This window comes from Galeopterus variegatus, unplaced genomic scaffold (assembly GCF_000696425.1).
Source record: "Galeopterus variegatus unplaced genomic scaffold, G_variegatus-3.0.2 Scaffold4232, whole genome shotgun sequence".
NCBI classification, from domain to species: Eukaryota; Metazoa; Chordata; class Mammalia; order Dermoptera; family Cynocephalidae; genus Galeopterus; species Galeopterus variegatus.
In genome coordinates, this window is record NW_007730343.1 from 22,222 (window position 1) to 39,826 (window position 17,605).

Here is a 17,605-nt window from a genome sequence, read left to right on the forward strand (position 1 = left end):
GTGTGTGTGCGTGTGTGTGTGTGTGTGTGTTTGCCGACGCTGGCGCAGCGGTGGGTCCTGAGCTGCCGAAGCCGCCATCCTGCTCTCCCACGCGGGTTCCTCCGTCCCGTTGCTTCTTTCAGGCTTGCTCGGGCCTAGCCACCCTCGGAGCCCATGTTCCGCCGGGTCGTGCTTCCTGAGTTCGAGCCCCACCGGCGCCCAGAAGTCCGCACAGGCGTTGAGAGAAAACGGCAGGCGATGCTGATATTGAAGCGATGCTTGAGGCTCCTTACAGGACTTGCCTAACGACATCTCACCGCTACTCACATGAATTCACCTGATTCCACTGTGAACCGTCAGTCATAAGGGCGAGATGTGTGACACGGGTGGCATCGAACTGTCACCGTCCCAACCCTCCGAGGGAGGTGGGCGAAGATCTCAGGAACGGCATCGGTCACAGGACGTCGACAGTGGCCGGCTGCTGGCGTGGCCGCTCGGGGCTCAGGCAGAAACAGAGCCGTGGATGAGAATCCCAACCCTCCGAGGGAGGTGGGCGAAGATCTCAGGAACGGCATCGGTCACAGGACGTCTACAGTGGCCGGCTGCTGGCGTGGCCGCTCGGGGCTCAGGCAGAAACAGAGCCGTGGATGAGAACAAGCTGAACAGTGCTGACGGCCGCGAAGAACGTAGCAAGGGGGTGGGGGAGCACGAGCAGAAGTCAAGTAAGTCGTGAACCGAAGCGAAGCCGAGACAGAGAAAGAAGAAGAGCAAGAGCCGTGACAGCAAGCGCGGTGGAAGCAAGGAAAGGAGCCGGAGCCGCTCAAGGAGTCGGCATGGCAGATTCAGAGACCGCCAGAGAGGTCCTTGCTCCGGGCGAAAAGTCCGCAGTGCCATCGGGGGAACGATTGGGTTGCCTCATAGCGTCAAATTAAGCAGAGGACGTTCCCGAAGCAAAAGCCCATTCAGAAAAGACAAGAGCCCTGTGAGGGAACCCATTGATAATCTAACTCCTCAGGAAAGAGATTCAAGGACAGTTTTCTGCATGCAGCTGGCAGCAAGAATTTGACCAAGGGATATGGAAGAGTTTTCCTCTACAGTAGGAAAGGTCCGAGATGTGAGGATGATTTCTGATAGAAATTCAAGACGTTCCAAAGGAATTGCTTATGTGGAGTTTGTTGATGTTAGCTCAGTACCTCTAGCAATAGGATGAACTGGCCAGCGAGTTTTAGGAATGCCAGTCATAGTGCAGGCATCACAGGAAGGAAAAAACAGCGGTGGCAATGGCAGACAGTTCACAGTTCACAAAAGGGAAACGCTGAATGTGTGAGGCTTTATGTGGGCTCATTACACGTTTATATAACTGAAGATGTGCTTCCGGAGGTCTTTGAGCCTTTGGGCAGGATTGGAAGTATCCAGCTCATGATGAATAGTGAAACAGATCGATCCAAGGGATAGAGATTTATTACATTTTCCGACTCAGAATGTGCCAAAAAGGCATTGGAACAAGTTGATGGATTTGAACTAGCAGGAAGGCCAATGAAAGTTGGTCATGTTACTGAATGTACTGATGGTTCCAGTGCTAGTTCATTTTTGGACAGTGATGAACTGGAAAGTACTGGAATTGACTTGGGAACAACTGGTCGTCTCCAATTAATGGCAAGATTTGCAGAAGGTATAGGTTTGTAGATTCCACCAACAGCACAGCAAGCTCTACAAATAAGTGGCTCTTTGGCATTTGGTGCTGTGGCAGATTTACAAACAAGACTTTCCCAACAGACTGAAGCTTCAGCTTTTGCTGCAGCTGCCTCTGTGCAACCATTTGCAACACAGTATTTCCAACTAACTTGTTTAATCCTCAAACAGAAGAAATTGGATGGGATACAGAGATTAAAGATGATGTGATTGAAGAATGTAATAAACATGGAGGAGTTATTCATATTTATGTTGACAAAAATTCAGCTCAGGACAACGTGTATGTGAAGTGTCCATCAACTGCTGCACCCATTGCTGCTGTCAATACATTGCATGGCATGTGGTTTGCTGGTAAAATGATAACAGCAGTTCTCTTCCAATTTACCGCAACCTCTTTCCTGATTCTATGACAGCAGCACAATTACTGATTCCGAGTAGACATGAAGAAAGATAGAGTCCCTTATGTACATAGCTTTTATTTCCTTTTTGAGAATTCATCCTGAGTTATCTTTTATTTAAATAAAAAGGAAGAGGCAAGAGTCTACTGTCATTTGTATACAATTCCTGTTACCCTGAAAAAAATAAAAATGTTAACAGGAAAAAAAAAAATAAAGTAATAGAGTAGAATTTTAGAACTTCAATTAAGTAGCATCATATAAGCATTTAAGTAATGTGCATTTGTCTATAAACAATCAGCAAAATAAAATAGCGTTATTAGAATAATGTAAATTAAAATACTGTAAACACTTTCATTTTGCATTTAAAAGAGAATCTTTTCTACTCACAACACTTAAGGCATCAAATGCATGGATTTTTTTCCACACCAACAACCAATTCAACAACTAGGTATTTCATAATTTAATACAATTCTGACACTAACTACCTGGAGTTAGTGCAGACCCCCACAGGTTGAGGGCTGAGTCCCACAAGACTGCTTCCCACTTCAGAAGCCAGTCACAACTAGTGGGTCCTCGGGTTACTCACACTTCTGTCTGACTTGGCTAAAAATTGAAGATTTTCATGACCATCTTTTCGCATTTGTTAATTTGGTGTAACGGTTCACAAAACTTAGGGAAACGCTTTATTATGTTATTTATGTTACCAGTTTAGCATAAAGGTTATTTTAAAGGATGCGGATGAATAGCCAGATAAAGAGGTACAGGGGGAAAGCTGTGGGGGTGGGGAGTACGTGGAGCTTCAGTGCCCTCTCTGGGTGCCCCGCCCTCCCAGCACCTCAATGTCTTTTCCAAGTGGAAACTCTGCAAACTCCCTTCATTTAGGGTTTCCATTACGTAGGGATGGTTGATTAAATCATTAGCTACTGGTGATTAATTCAAGCCCCCTTCCCTCCTTGGAAGTCAGGGGGTGAAACTGAAACTTCCAACCTTCTGATTAGGCCTTACTCTTCCTGGTAACCAGCTCCCATCCCGAAGCTGTCTAGGACCCCAGCCAGCAGTCATCTCATTAGCATGAAAAAGACACTCATCGCTTCCCGGATATTCTGAGGGTCTTAAAAACAAAACTCCTGTGTCAGGAACCCTGAACTAAGACCAAATGTAACAAAGAAAGTTCTTATCACTCAGGAAATTAAAAGGGTTTTGGGAGCTCTGTGTCAGGAACTGGAGGCAGAGACCAAGTATGTAGCTTTTATTGTGTCACAGCATTGTACTTTTATTTTATGCTATGCAAAGCTGTATTCATTCCTAATATTAATTCTAATTCCAACTACTAATTTATTATAATACTAAACTGTATTATATACACAATCATTGAACACCTTTTAGGAGTTATTTAAGGAATTTTCAAAAAGTAATTTAGGCTGCATTTAATTTTATCTTTAGGACTGATTTTATTACCTAACCCAGCTTCAGTTTTAACTCTGGAGTTGATATTCTTTTTTATGACTTTATGATTTTTATAAAAATGATACAAGTTCACTATAAAAATTCAAGCCATCAAAACAGTATAAGATTAGCATAAAAATTACCCCAGACTCCCCTTAATTTGACCTGAGGGAATATTATTTCAGACATGTCTCTATGTACGCAGACATATTTAAACATGCATATTTTTTCATGGAAGTGAGATCATAGCATGCAAGTTATTAGTAGTAGAAATGTTTAATTTTACTTGAATTTGCCAAAAAGAAATCAAAGTGAAACTGATGAATTTGCTGAACTTCAGAAAAATGTTTCTTCACTAAAAAAGGTTTTTGAAAGGACCCACTAAAATTAAAAAATGAAGATAAATTATTAAAGGATTGGAAAAAATTAACCCCATATTTGAATTTTACAGTGTTTTAATTGACTGTTTGACATAAAGGTGATGAATTTAGTGTCATTAACTTCTTTGCACCTCTTTTTCCTATGCCAATTTTAATAATTAAAGTATTTTTATTTGTCAAGGTATATTCCTTTTGTATTCACTTCTCTAACTATAATTTCTGTAGTTATTTTGCTTTACTTCTATGTTTAACTAGATTAATTGCTCCTCTTTTAGTTACAACATATATTCTTGAACATTTATGTTGTTTCATCTCTTGATTGCTTATATTTCATTAATTGATGTTTTTCAAAAGGGATCAGAAGCATGGTGACTATATAATGTATTGACTAAACAGAAACGCTTTAGAGAGTGAAGAGGAACTATTAACACTTAGCCAAGACAACAAGTATAATAGAACTATTCTAGGCAAAAGAGTACTTAGGATCACCCTAAAGCCGCGGTGGTGTATTTCATAAGTTCTTGCATGCTTCAGCTCAGTACTTTTTGAGGCATGTAAATGGTGCCAAATGGCTCCTTAAGAAAGGAATCATCTATTTGAGGAAAACAATTGGCTTTGGCTATTACTTCCTGGGGCTGATGGGTGGGTCTTAGGGAGTCCACCAATCAGTGGAAATCATATCCACAATTCTGCATACACGCACATTTTTCTGGGGAAATGACCATAACATTTATCAAATTTTCAAAGGAACCTATCACCCCATAAACATTTCTTACTAACTGCTATTTCACAACAAATATTCAAAAAGCTACATCCTTGAACCATGTTCTTAACTCCTCTGTAAATGACATCACACAACTATACTTTCACATGATAAGGTATCACTTGGTATTTATTGTAGGGCTAATATAATAAACAAATATAGAGTGTTTCTGATCTGCTAGTAAAACTGCTAGTAATGACTTCCATTTTAGTTTTCAATATCTCTTTCATTTAGATTTATGCAATAATATTATAATATATTTTTTCGTTCTGACCAGTTTTCATACTTCCTTCTATATGCCCTATTACCTATTGAGTTATGTATTTCACTGTGATTTCCTTTTAGCCTAAGCTATTAGAGAAGTTGTCAAGAGATATTTGAATATATTTGAAATAGGTATCGTAATGTAGGTTTTCTGAAACAACTATGTACATTCTTCTTTTATCAATACCTTTCTTGAGGTTTCCCACCAAACCAATCTCTTTTCTTGGTCCTTATTCTTTCCCCCTTGCTGTCATGGTAGCATTACAACTATTTAGTTTAAACAGTAAAAATGAATGAATGGATGACAGGTCATCTGTACTGATTAGGAGAAAAGCTGTTCAATGTTCACTTCCTTTTGTGTTGCGCAGACCTGGCCTAAAGCATTGAACATGAGTTCCTGACGGAGAAAAGACATTCACAAAAAAAAAAAAGATGCTGCATGGAAAATAGTATAATAATTCCAATAGTGGCCAGTAAAATGATTAAAAACATACTTATATGAAAAGTTAGTAGATTAAAGTTAAAAGAACTACACACATGCAAAAGCTTTCCTTAAAGTGTTCAAGTGCTTCTGTCTACATCCCGCCTAAATTAGCTTTCCAGGAAGCTAAAAGTACAGAAACAAATGAGCCCTAACAGACTTTGTGCATAAGGGCATTTCATTGCCCCCTCCCCCCACCATAAAATGGTTCACAACAGAAACAGCACTTAACGTGGTAGATTTAGAGATTAACTTTTTTTTTTTAAGTCTTTTACCCTGATGTTAGAAAAGTAATGCCACACCACCAAAATATCATTTGAAACGTTGACAGGAAAACTGTTGATCTAATCCTTTGCTCTGCAGAAACTTCAGATTTATCGACTTCCTCTTTTGCCTTCCTTTGATTACACTTGCCTGGAGTTGGCTGGCCCTGGCTGGCAAGGCCCCGTGTAGACAGGGCTCCCTGCCCTCACATATCCCCCTAAGCCAACTTTCTCAGGTAAAGCTACTGGAGGGTTGTGCATTAATCAAGAAGGGGCCTTCTGCTGGTTCTCCAGGCTACAGTCTCTCTTCCTGTTCCCCTCCTTGTCCCCCATGTACCCACTTCTATCTGAAAACATTAAAGAAAAAAGCTGCAGGTAAAACCTTGGCAGTTGGGGTAGCGGCCATAACCACAAGCTAGAGATTGCTCAGCCTTCCCGGGAAGTTTCAGACTGGCAAGTGTGAAATTAATGAAAAACAAAATAGGCTCTCCTATCTCTGATCAGATCCATGGGGACACATTCTTCTCTATAGCAGTGGCTAGGTTGCCTGCACTTTCCTAGAGCATGGATTAGCAGTGAGATGTTCAAAACCTAAGAATATGGAGTATCTTGCAGGTTCAACTGAAGTTCATCCACAAATATAGAGCATGAGGGAAGCTTTGGAAAATGTAATTTAGAACATCTTAGCCTTTTTATGGTATTAATTTTCTCCCACATCCCTTTAAATTGTTCTGTATGTGTCTTCTGGCCTCTGTGTCTAACTTTTTTTTCTTCTAACTTTTCCTTCCAAAGGAAACCTTCTGACAATGTGACATGAATGTCTTCATTCATGACCCATGGCATTTATTTTGCTTATATGCTTGTTTAGATACTGAATTTGGCTCATACTTTCGGTATGGAATTTTAATAAATTCATTATTCTCAAAGTAAAACGAATAACTTCTCATTTTTAACTAAAAAACCTGCATTTAATTAAACTTTCAATAAACATGTAAAAAAATACTGAAGAACCTTTAGATGCCATAAAAATTATTGCTTCTACTTTCTCTTAGGTCTTGAATTCCCCAAATAATTTTAAAGTCACTTTTCAGGTGTTAGAGCCTGCTGCATGGCTAATTAAAAAAGAAGAATAAACAACTACTCAGTTATTTTTATGAATGTAGGTAGTCTATTGAACTAATTTAGTACAGAATAATAGAATGAAAATATTATACCTTAGGTAATATACTTTTATAAATAATATATTTTTTAACAAATGATAACAAATGATACACTTGTATAAAAACTTGGATCATTCATTTTCCATTTTGTTTGGTCTATTAATTACGGATTTACTTGTCTAGAATCTGTTTTTATTTCTGGTAGGCAGAAATCATAAATGTGTTTCCTTCTAATTTTGATCTTACCCTGTGCTCTCTCCATTTCAGGTGTAACTCCCAACAGTCATAGTTAAAAGCAGGCTGATTCTAAAACACACACATTTACGGTGTTTTATTTCCCTAAAGGAGACCACACCATCAGGTTGTCTCTGCTTTCATGCCACCTGGTGCTACTAAAGAACATACTGAAGAAAGTTCGTTTAATTCCACTGAAATTTCTTGCAGCTTCACACCTCACTAGGTCTTTCCCATAATTCGATAACTATTCTTTTCTAATTCAATCACTAGCACATTCTCCACTGTGCCTAATCGCAGTATTTTTCACTGTTCGATTTCCCAGAATCCGAGTCTCTTCATTCTCTGATCACTTAGTCTCATACTGAGAAAACTAAGTTCATTTACGTGAGCTCTATCAATTTCTTACTTTTCTACAACCGCACTTCTCTAACTTCATCTATTTCCTTTTCTTCCCTTTCCTCAGTGGCTACCACCTCCAATTACACCCCTGGTCCCATCACCTCTTGCTTCCTCTGAGGCCTTTTTCTATTGATTATCCTACTTTATCTTGGGCCTAGAGTCTCTGACTCTCTGCCTAATACACCCCTATCCTATGAACAATAACGAAAGAAATCTTTCTTCAACTTTGCTAATGTCTCAAGTTCTTTCTGCGAGTTTTTTGAAAATGTATTTCCAACCAAAATCATCTCTACCTTTCCTGCTCCATTGGCACTAAACTCTCGGAAGTCACCGATGCACAATCGACTGGTAACTAAATCTAATGGCCTTTTCTCAACTATTCATTATATTTTGTAGCATTTGACAGAGGTGATGACACCATCTTTTTGGAAACCAGAAGTGTTTCCAGAATTCTAAATGGAATCTTTGTCTCCATGCCCTGTTTCCTTTCTCCATGTTTTCTGGCTGCAATTTTCCTAACCCAATACCCTTGTTACAGATATTCTCCCAGGAATTTTTCTCCATGCACTGTCTATATACTCCCCTTTTCTGGAATTGTCATGGTTTTAAACATCTTTTTCTGTGTGAATAGCTCTGAAATTCATTAATCCTGGATTGCAGGCCTGTATTTCTTGTTAGGCTGGACTTACTTTTAAATTCTACTAGAATGACAAACACAACAAGTCCAGAACAGAATCAGTGATTTTCTTCTTCTCCAACCTGTTTTTCCTGATTTCTCCCTTTATGTGAATGACATCACCATCTTCCCTGACACCCAGAGTAAAACACTGGGGTTCTCTCAGAACCATGGTTTCCTCACCCCCAGAGCAATGAAATGCTCAAGCTTTCATAAGTATGCTGCCCTGCTGGCCCCAGGGCAGACTTTCCTGAAGCACAGTTACGGTTTATTCCCCAGCTTAATGTCTTCTTATCATTTACAAAATAAAATCTAGATCTTAATAAGGTATTCATGGTTGTTCACAGCACGACTGCAGCCTACCTATCTGATTCTAGTTCTCAGTGCTACACCGAACACCAGGCAAGCTGAATTATTACTATTCTCTATACTCACCTCATGATTCCTGCTGTTTCCTCAGTCTCTAATATCCTTCTTCACCCATCTTAGTCCTTGTGGTCTAAATTCTACCCGTTCATCAAATGCTACCTAACTAAAAGTTTCCCCAATCTTCATAACTAACCTCTAAATTTCAATTACATTTTACTAACATAGCTATACCAGCTTTCTTTTACTTGATGTTTACATGAATTTTTTTTCATCCTTTTACTCATAATCTGTGTCTATATGTTCATAAATTGTGTTTCTTGTAAACAGCATATAGTTAGGTCTTGCCTTTTTCTTTTTAACTCTAATCTGTGTCTGTTCATCGTGTTCTTTGGTTCATTTATATTTACTGCAATTATTGATATGTTTGAAATTACGTCCACCACCTTCGTGTTCTAATTCTATTTGTCTCCCCTCACCTCCCACTTTTTTTTTAATCTCTGTACTCCTTTTCAACCTTTCTTCAGGTTAAATTGTCAAATTGTTTTTAGTATTCTATCTCCCCTACTGGTTTTTTAGTTATTCCTCTTTGCACGTCTTTGCGCATTCATGGTTACTATGAATATAGATTAAAATATACTATATAGAGTAAAATATGCATCTTTATATTCTATTTCTAAAAAACTGTTTCAAGAAAAATGAAAGAATTCTATGGCAACTATTGCCAATTTTTACTCCTCACACTTTGTGCTCTTATTGACTATAACGTGCTTTACATGTGTATACTATAAACTTCATATTTTTGTTATTATTTTTAAAAAGGCCATAGTCTAAAAGATTTAGTTATATACATGTACAAAAATTAGGAATTTTTTTACAATCTGTTAGATTGTTTTAATTTATTAATCTGTTTACATTTTATGATATTCCCATTCCTTCTTGTAGAATCAAATTTCTAGCTGATATTTTCCTTTTTGCACTTAGAACCTCTTTCAGCATTTTTTTGTAGAGCAAGTCTGTCAGGGATGAATTCTTTTACTTTTTATCTGGCCAAAGATGTCTTTATTTTATTTTCATTTTTAAAGGGTTTTTTTTTATTGGACATAGAATTCTGAATTGACATTTTAGTTTTGGGGGCTCTCCCCCCCGCTTTTAGCATTTAAAAAATGTTATTCTATTATTTCCTGGCCTCTATTTCTTTTCTGATGAAAAATCATCTGAAATTCTTTTCCTCACTTTATTGTTTCTCTTATGTATTGTTTCTGTTTTCTCTCACTGCTTTCAAGCCTATCTTTGGTTTTTAGCAGTTTCACTATGGTATGTGTCTAGTTCTGTTTTTAAATTTATCTTGCTTAGATTTCTCTGAGCTTTTTGGATATGTCATTTGTCGTCTCATTAATTTGAGGAAATTCTCAGTCAACATCTCTTTATTTCTTTTGCTTCATTTTTTTTTTTTCTTCCTTTTGGGCTCCAATTACATATATGTTAGGCCATTTGGTCTATTACATTTTTTCTTCACCCTTTTATCTCTCTTGAACAGTTTGAATAATCTCTCTTGACATGTCTTCAGGTTTGTTGATTCTTTTTCTGTGTGGGCTTTCACTGAAAAGTCCATCAAATTGATATTTCATCTCTGATATCATGGTTTTCACTTTAGCACCTCCCATTGGTTTTATATAGAAATTTTCTCTTTCAGTGTTTTAACTTTATGCTGGAATTTACTATATATTCACACGTGCTATCCACCTTTTCCTCTAGATCCTTTAACAGATTTAGTATAATTATTTTTAAGTATTTTAAAGCCCTTATAATCTCAATATCTAGACCATCTGTTGGTCTGGTTATATTTAGTACTGTATCTGATGATGGTGGGTCCTATTTTACACATGTGTGTGAATGCACTCACATTCTGTAGTTTTGATTGAATGCTGGACATTGTGTGTAAAGGAACAGTAGATTCTGAGGGAAAGTATACTTATGCCCAGAAATGAGCATGCTGTCTCTTCTGTCGGGCTGTTAGTATAAGTGTCAAGGTAGTCTGTAGTTAAGCAGGGTTTGGACCTCATCTTTGCTTTAGTTATATTCAGTGTACTACAGGCTTTAAATTTTCCCAGTGGTAAACCACCCCTGCCTTGTACTTAGTGTAAGGCCTGGATTCAAGGGTTTCTGACAGTTCTCCTGTTGCATTCTCAAACTCCTATAGACCCTACATGCCTGCAACACAAAGGGAGTCTCTCTTAGTGATCCCGCCCCTCCTTTATTGTTATACTGCTTTTATCTGGCACTCTGTGCAAGACCTAATTTTCCAGCTCTATCCTCCGACTTAGGCAGGCCCTGTGTTCCAGAATTGCTGGAGTGTTCTCTCAATGCTCCTGCCTTTCCATAGTGTTAGATTGTCACCTCCTGTTACTGGGTGTAAGCCCTGGTGTGGGGAAAAGTGTACACAGACAGCCCCTGCGTGCCTGTGCCTCAGAGGGTTCATACTCAGGTGCCCTGCCCTTTTCTCTGCAGCAGACAACTGCTGTCTCATAGTTATGTAAGGTTTGAAGTACAGGAGTTTTTTTTCCTTGATTCAGTTGATCCATCCTCAAACTTAGGCAGCCCTTTTAGTTCATTAATGTACCTTGCAATTTTGAGCCTCCAATGGACTCAAAAATTACGATTCTATAGGCTATTCAATTTTTTCTCATTGTTTGGGTGGGATCAGTGTTTGTTTCTTGTGCCTTTCTATATCCTAGACAGAAGCAGAAATTCCCTATTACATTTTATTCTTAATTCTCCCTTAAATTTGGCTTTTCTTAGAAAACTAAGAAAAGGATTTGAGTTCAAGTAGTTTATTTGGGAGGTGATTCCAAGATACCCAGTAAAGAAGAAATGGGAGGAGAGACAAGGAAGAGCAGACATCCTATATATAGTGTGCTAATAAACAACTGTAGTACATTCCTAGTGGGGACTTCTGGAAGACTGTATGGAATCAGCCTTTAGAGCAAGCTGGGTATTTATCCATCAACTCTCATCTGGAATAGATTAGCTTCCCTGCCTGTGGGCAGAGCCTATTTCAGGTCAGAAAAGGCAGAGAATCACAGGTGTTTGCAGCAGAAAATTGTTGACATGAGGGAATGTGGGTTGGCATAACAGTGTCTGTTATAAACTCTCCAGTGACTCTTATTACTTTACTTTTTAAATATATTGGTATACTACAATATACTACTGATGTTATTGAGAGGAGGATTCATGCCTGATTGATTTTTGTATTCTCCCAGCATGGCAACTCAGGGATAATAGGAGACAATCAACTAGTATTTATTAAATGAGAAAATACATTTTATATCATACCAACATGGAGAATTCTAGTCAGTGCTTTTTTATTTCCTCCCAAACCCCCATTCTCACTCCCATCCCAATCACTCAGACAACTTGGTTTGGTCTCTTGTCAAAAAGGTTAAATTCACCAAACTAGTTGGAATTTTTTAAAAATCATATTGATTTTACAGGTAATTTGAAGGTACTATAGTTTTAAAATATAATTTCAAAATATAAACTTTATCTAACAGATATTTTATATTATTTGCAGCCAACAATGGTAAGACGTCCACCAACAATCGTTTGCTACATTTGTGGTCGTGAATATGGAACAAAATCGATTAGCATCCATGAGCCACAATGTCTGAAAAAATGGCATAATGAAAACAATCTGTTGCCTAAAGAGTTAAGGAGACCCGAACCTAAAAAACCAGAAGTCAGGACCATTACCGGTAAGTTCCTAGAAAAACTAGTGCATAAGGGGAAAATTTTCTTTCTAAACTTATAAGGGTACAGATATTCTTTTCTTACTTGTTCAAACAACTGAAATCAGTCACATTTACTGCCTTGGCTACAGCCAAGAAGGAAAATAAGTTCTGGAATGCCTATCCGAAGTGTTGTCTTCAGCTGCTGAGGCATAAAGACACTATGTACTGGCGGCACTGTGTGTGAGAGGAATTTACTGTATTTCCCAAAAGTTACTTTCATACAATATCAAACACAATACTTACAAAAACCTTTGGGGACAATCCAGAGTCATGTTTTCAAATATGAATGTGTGTTGGTATTCATAGAGCAGGGATGCCCAACTCAAATGCCTCCAGGGCCCACTAGTCAGGTTACAAAATTAAATAAAATGGTCCATATTTGAAGAAAAGGGAAGGTGGGGACTATGGTGAGCTGGAGAGCACTAGCTCTCTCTAAAGGAGGCAACAGCTGCCCAGTTCCAGCTGGTGTTATCATTAAGAAACTTAGCCTAATGTGTTCATATCTTTCAATAATAAGAAAGAAAATGGAAATTTAGACACCTATATGAAATGTCCAGATTTTGAAAAATTTTACAGTTAATTTGTAAAGCACTATGCAAGCCAAATGAAATTGTCGCTACACTGCCACACACAGTCTCATTGCAGAGCCTTGTGCTTACTCACTAAGGGTCTGAGAATAGTTAAGAGAATATTTGTGCCATGAAAGATCAGACTTGATTATCATATTTCTACTGTTGTCATTTTTTCAGTTGATTCCCTAATTTCCCCTTAAAGGAAAATCTTATTTTTAAGAGGAGTGTCTTTCAGTTCATTCATTCCCCTCAAGAAACCATGGATTTGAAGTTCTGGAAGGTTCCTTAGAGGTCATTTAGTATTCATTAGCCCAAAGTAGTCTTGTTAGAGATGTTACCCAAGGGTAATTTTATAACAACCTACAGAGTGGAATATAGATTGTCATGATAAAATTCTAGATGCTGCTAGAACCCAACTATTCACAGTCCTTGTTGAGAGGAGGACTTTGCAGACAAGGTGGAAAAAGAGCTCAAGACGAAAGCATCCATCTATTGAGATTTGCCCTTAAAGAGATTGTTTACCTCATTGAAACTGTTTTCCCAGCGATTCTGATTTGGTGTCAAAAACCTATTTCCTTCCCTTGTGATCTTTCTCACTTTCTTTCTGTGCTTGACCATAAGTATCACAACGCTAGAAGTGAGAGGAATAACTGGTTTGGAAGTCTGGTAGGTTCACTATCCAGTTACTGCTTACAGATGAAAAAGATAGGTCCTATAGCTGCACTTCCCTGCAATTTTCCTCTTGGCCTCGTGCTATTTGTATCTCTGAAGGTGCCCTTCCTCTCTAGGTAAACAGAATTTACATTACCAATTTCATCCCATGAACTCACTGTAGTCACAGAGTTCAAATAATCCTTCCTCCAGATCCAAAGTCAAAGCCCTCTCAAAAAACAGTTAGAAATGTGAAATGTACTGAATCACCTTCAAGTGAGAGTCAATGACTACGCTGGAATTGTTTAGTTCAAAACTCGTATGAGTAATGAGAAAGTCAGTGTCATTCTTTTCTCAACAGAGTCAAAACACTCAAAATGCACGTTCATGTCCTGCACAGAAAGTGATACTTGCTTTATTCAAAGAAGAAATGCTAATTTGTGCTGGGGTTTAAACTCCCATGCAGCAAAAACAGAACATTAGAAACAGGCATGTTAAGGAAGCTAAGGTTTGCCATGGTCGTGTGAACCATTAGGTAGAAATCATATGAGAATGGCCTAGGTTTTAATGAAGTAATGTAAATTGTGCCAATAAGAAAAACTAAATAATATATTTCTGAGTGCCTAGACACATTTTAGGGGACCTATTTTGAAGAATTCTAAGACATAGTCAATTTAATGTACTAAAGCCATTCTATTTAAATAAGGTTTATTAAAGTTAAATCCCACATTGTTTCTCTAAAACAAAGCCATATGCCTTTTTTCCCTATGTTCTGCCAGCACTGATTATACATCTCTCAGCTGTCTTTGTTGTTTTCTTAAGGACACTTCTTTTTGTCAGATTATTCTGTTTGCATTTTTCACTTTAATTTCTTAAAGAATCTCTGAGTTTATGGCCATGAAGAGATGATAAACTTTTAGGATATAATTCATCTTAAATTCACTCTCAACTGTCAGTTTTGGCCTCTAAATACATTCCACTAAAGGATTGCAGAAGAGGAAAATACAAATACATGTTATTTTGCCTTTGTAAGCTTGTATTTAGAGTCAGCTGAAAGAAGGCCAAAAGTTATATTTGCAAGATAATAACATGTAAGCAAAGATGTTAATAATTAGCGAAGAATGCATATCATAACATATAAAAAATGTCTTCCCTTTTTAAAATCCAAGAAGTGAAAAGGCTCTGGTTCATAGCTAACTTCACTCAACCCCCGAAAGAGTGAACAGCACTCTTTTTTTTTGTTTTGGCAAAAATACTGTGACTTGCTTAAAAGCCTCAGTCAACAGGTATTTCCTGAAAATATTTTCCATAAAAAGTAGAGTATGGTTCTCCAGAATGAAAACTGATCCATTTTACCTTTCTTATTCCCTTTTCTTTTTTATTTTATTTTATTTTTTTTCCCTCTTTTTCTTTAACTTTCTAGCCAAAGGTTTCTATGATCTCGATGGCTTAAATGAAGCTGCTTGGACAAGTGCCCGGAGCCAGTTGGTTCCCTGCAATGTTTGTGGGCGTACCTTCCTGCCAGACAGACTGATAGTTCACCAACGATCTTGTAAACCCAAAGCTGCCAAGTAAAGCCCTTTTCTCTCTACTGAAGTGTTGCAGGAATTAATCCCTTTGAAATAGATAGGGATATAGTGGGAGGAGAAAAAAAGAGGTGCAGAAAGGAAAGAAGGAAAACTGGAAATGACCAGGGGCTGGACTAGCGTGGGAAGCCCAGCTCAGTGCTTTGCCCACCATTACACAGTGGAGTAGATGCTCTGGTTTTAATAAGCAGCTGCATGTGCGTAGACACAATGGGGACCATTTCACACTTTTGTCAGGCAGAATAACAAGCAGGCTGCTTCCCATCAGAGCTGGCATTTTTGACTAAAGGAAATTTCAGAGCCAATTGCTGCTATTTTTCTTCCATTCCTGATCAAGATTTTGAACCTCACCATTAGGGCCATGACTCAGTGACCAGAGGCTTTGAGGGCAACTTCAGACAACTCCTTAGTCCCAGGAGGAACTGGATTCCTTCCTATCTCTGTGTTTTCTGAAATAATATGCCACTCTCTGCTTCCTCTGATCTTGGGATTTTTTTTGAATTGAGTTATTGATTGAGAAGCTCCTTTTCTCTATAAGGTCATTTAATAGGACATTCAAAAAGGCTGAGAATTTAAAGTACTGTAATCATATTTAACTTATACTCCCTTTCTAATGGCAAGAAATGCTACAGCAATACTTCCACACCAGTGCCAGCCTCATGTGTCAGGAGACTGCTGCAATACAATTCATCAAAGTGGGTGGAGGCTAGCTCCTTTTTTCAATAGCAGAACTCCAGCAAGAGTTCTTTATGCCCTCATAGGGGTTTATAGGTGTTTTATTCTTGAAGTCTAAAAGCCTGCCAAGAAGCTCTGTGTCTCCCCACCCAAGGCCCGTGCACAATAAGTGGGTTGTGAAACTGCTCTGTATTTTAGAGTCCTTGACTGTGTGTTCATCAAGGCGGGGCTCTCCTGGGAGGAGGCCAGGTCCAGGGAGGTGCTCTGCCCAGGAAATTCTGCTCCCCCAGGCAGCGCTGCTTCACCTGGACTCCCAGCAGTTTTGCTTGAGATCTTTGTTCAGTTTATGGCTGAATTCCGGGACCATTCTGGATCCACTGGCTTCCTGCAAGCCTCATATTCATGACCTTACACAGCACAGTCAATTATACAGGCAAATATATTCAACCTAATATTTTGGTCGTACATCTACTTATTATACAGGCTAGGTTAATATAATTGTGCTAATCATTCTGTTTTTTCTGCCTGCTCCAAAGGAATCAAGAGATGAATTTTTTTTTTTTCCTTTTTGTCTTTTTTCGTGGCCGGCAACGGATTGCAACCCTCAGTGTCGCGCCCGTACCGGACTGGGACTGGCAACGGGATCGCAACCCTCGGTGTTGCGCCCGCACCTCGCTCAGCCAGTGAGCGGCCGGTCTGTATGTGGGATCCGAACCCTTGGCGGGAGCGCCGCCACGCTCAGCGCACTGTAGCAGTGCGCCACCGGGCCAGCCCAAGAGATGAATTTTTTAAAGAAGTCTTTAGAACCTTCAAATACAAGTCTTATGAAAGACCTGGCATTTAATGACTCATAGTTGATGGTTTAGTTCTTTCATCGTGTTAACAAAAATGATGAAAACTTGTAATATATATTGAGTGTATTGTGGGTGCTAAGTGTTTCACATACATGAGTTTATATACATCTCACATCAGCCCTGCAAGTAGATATCATTATCCTTGTTTTACATATCAGGAAACTGACATTTGGACTAAATTGCTAACAACTTCACACTGAGCTTGAGTTAAGGGATGGAATAGAGAAGCAAACTCAGGACTGTTGAACTTCCAAACCCATAATCTTATTCATTGCTCTTTGGATGCTAAATACTGTCATTAATAAGATGAAACATACTACCACAAATGATTGGACAAATGTGAAAATTCTTGCACAATGTTTAGTAACTGAGGCAAATGGGGATCTTAGCCTGCCTGCAGTGCTGTTGCTGGTCTAGGTTTATCTTAGACTGAGGTGAAAACAAAAGTTTGGACTGTGTTGTGTTAGGGGTTCCAAAAGACACTTCTGCATTTTGCTGATATTCAGGAATCAAATGCCAGAGGAAATAAAGCAAAAGCTCTGACCTCAGCTTTGAAATGAGTTGCACTTGGGGCCATAAAGAGAGATTCTTGGGCAAGACAAAAAAAAAAAAAGTCTTTATCTGTATGAATCCTTACATCTGCGAGCTTCTTGAAACAATAGAATTATCACATCCACAGAGAACTGTGAGCTTGAGGTACATTGAGGCGCTGACTCTGGGAATTTCACCTAGGGCTACACCTCAGCTGGTCTATAAATGTTCCATGAAAGTAAATCTGGAGCAAGCTCAGTTGTAAAGACATCGATCCAAGAGTTCTGGTCCACTATCAAGGCAAGTCATCAATCCAGTCATTAGTAGGAAAGAGCTCACCTGCTCTCTGCCAACTGCCATCTGTTACATAGATGTAACAATGAGGTTACATCTATGCAGATCTCTGTAACTCTCAAAAGAAAATAATTTTTTTAAACCAAT

The 17,605-nt window shown here is 38.7% G+C and overlaps 1 protein-coding gene and 1 pseudogene across 3 annotated transcripts in view; both read left to right on the plus strand.

Annotated features, from left to right (window-relative positions):
• LOC103602628 (zinc finger protein 474) overlaps positions 1-15,114 on the plus strand; it is a 24,273-nt gene extending 9,159 nt beyond the window's left edge. The window contains exons 1-3 of one of the 3 annotated variants that reach the window (XM_008587050.1): positions 2,801-2,827; positions 12,079-12,259; positions 14,942-15,093. In XM_008587050.1, coding sequence (XP_008585272.1) covers positions 12,085-12,259; positions 14,942-15,093 — 327 coding nt within the window. In that variant the 5' untranslated portion in view covers positions 2,801-2,827; positions 12,079-12,084. Of the gene's footprint in view, positions 1-2,800; positions 2,828-7,735; positions 7,811-12,078; positions 12,260-14,941 lie in introns of those variants that run through there. The other 2 variants (XM_008587048.1, XM_008587049.1) reach the window with 2 other exon arrangements.
• Positions 249-2,125, plus strand: LOC103602629 (annotated as a pseudogene).
• Positions 15,115-17,605: the final 2,491 nt, after the last annotated feature.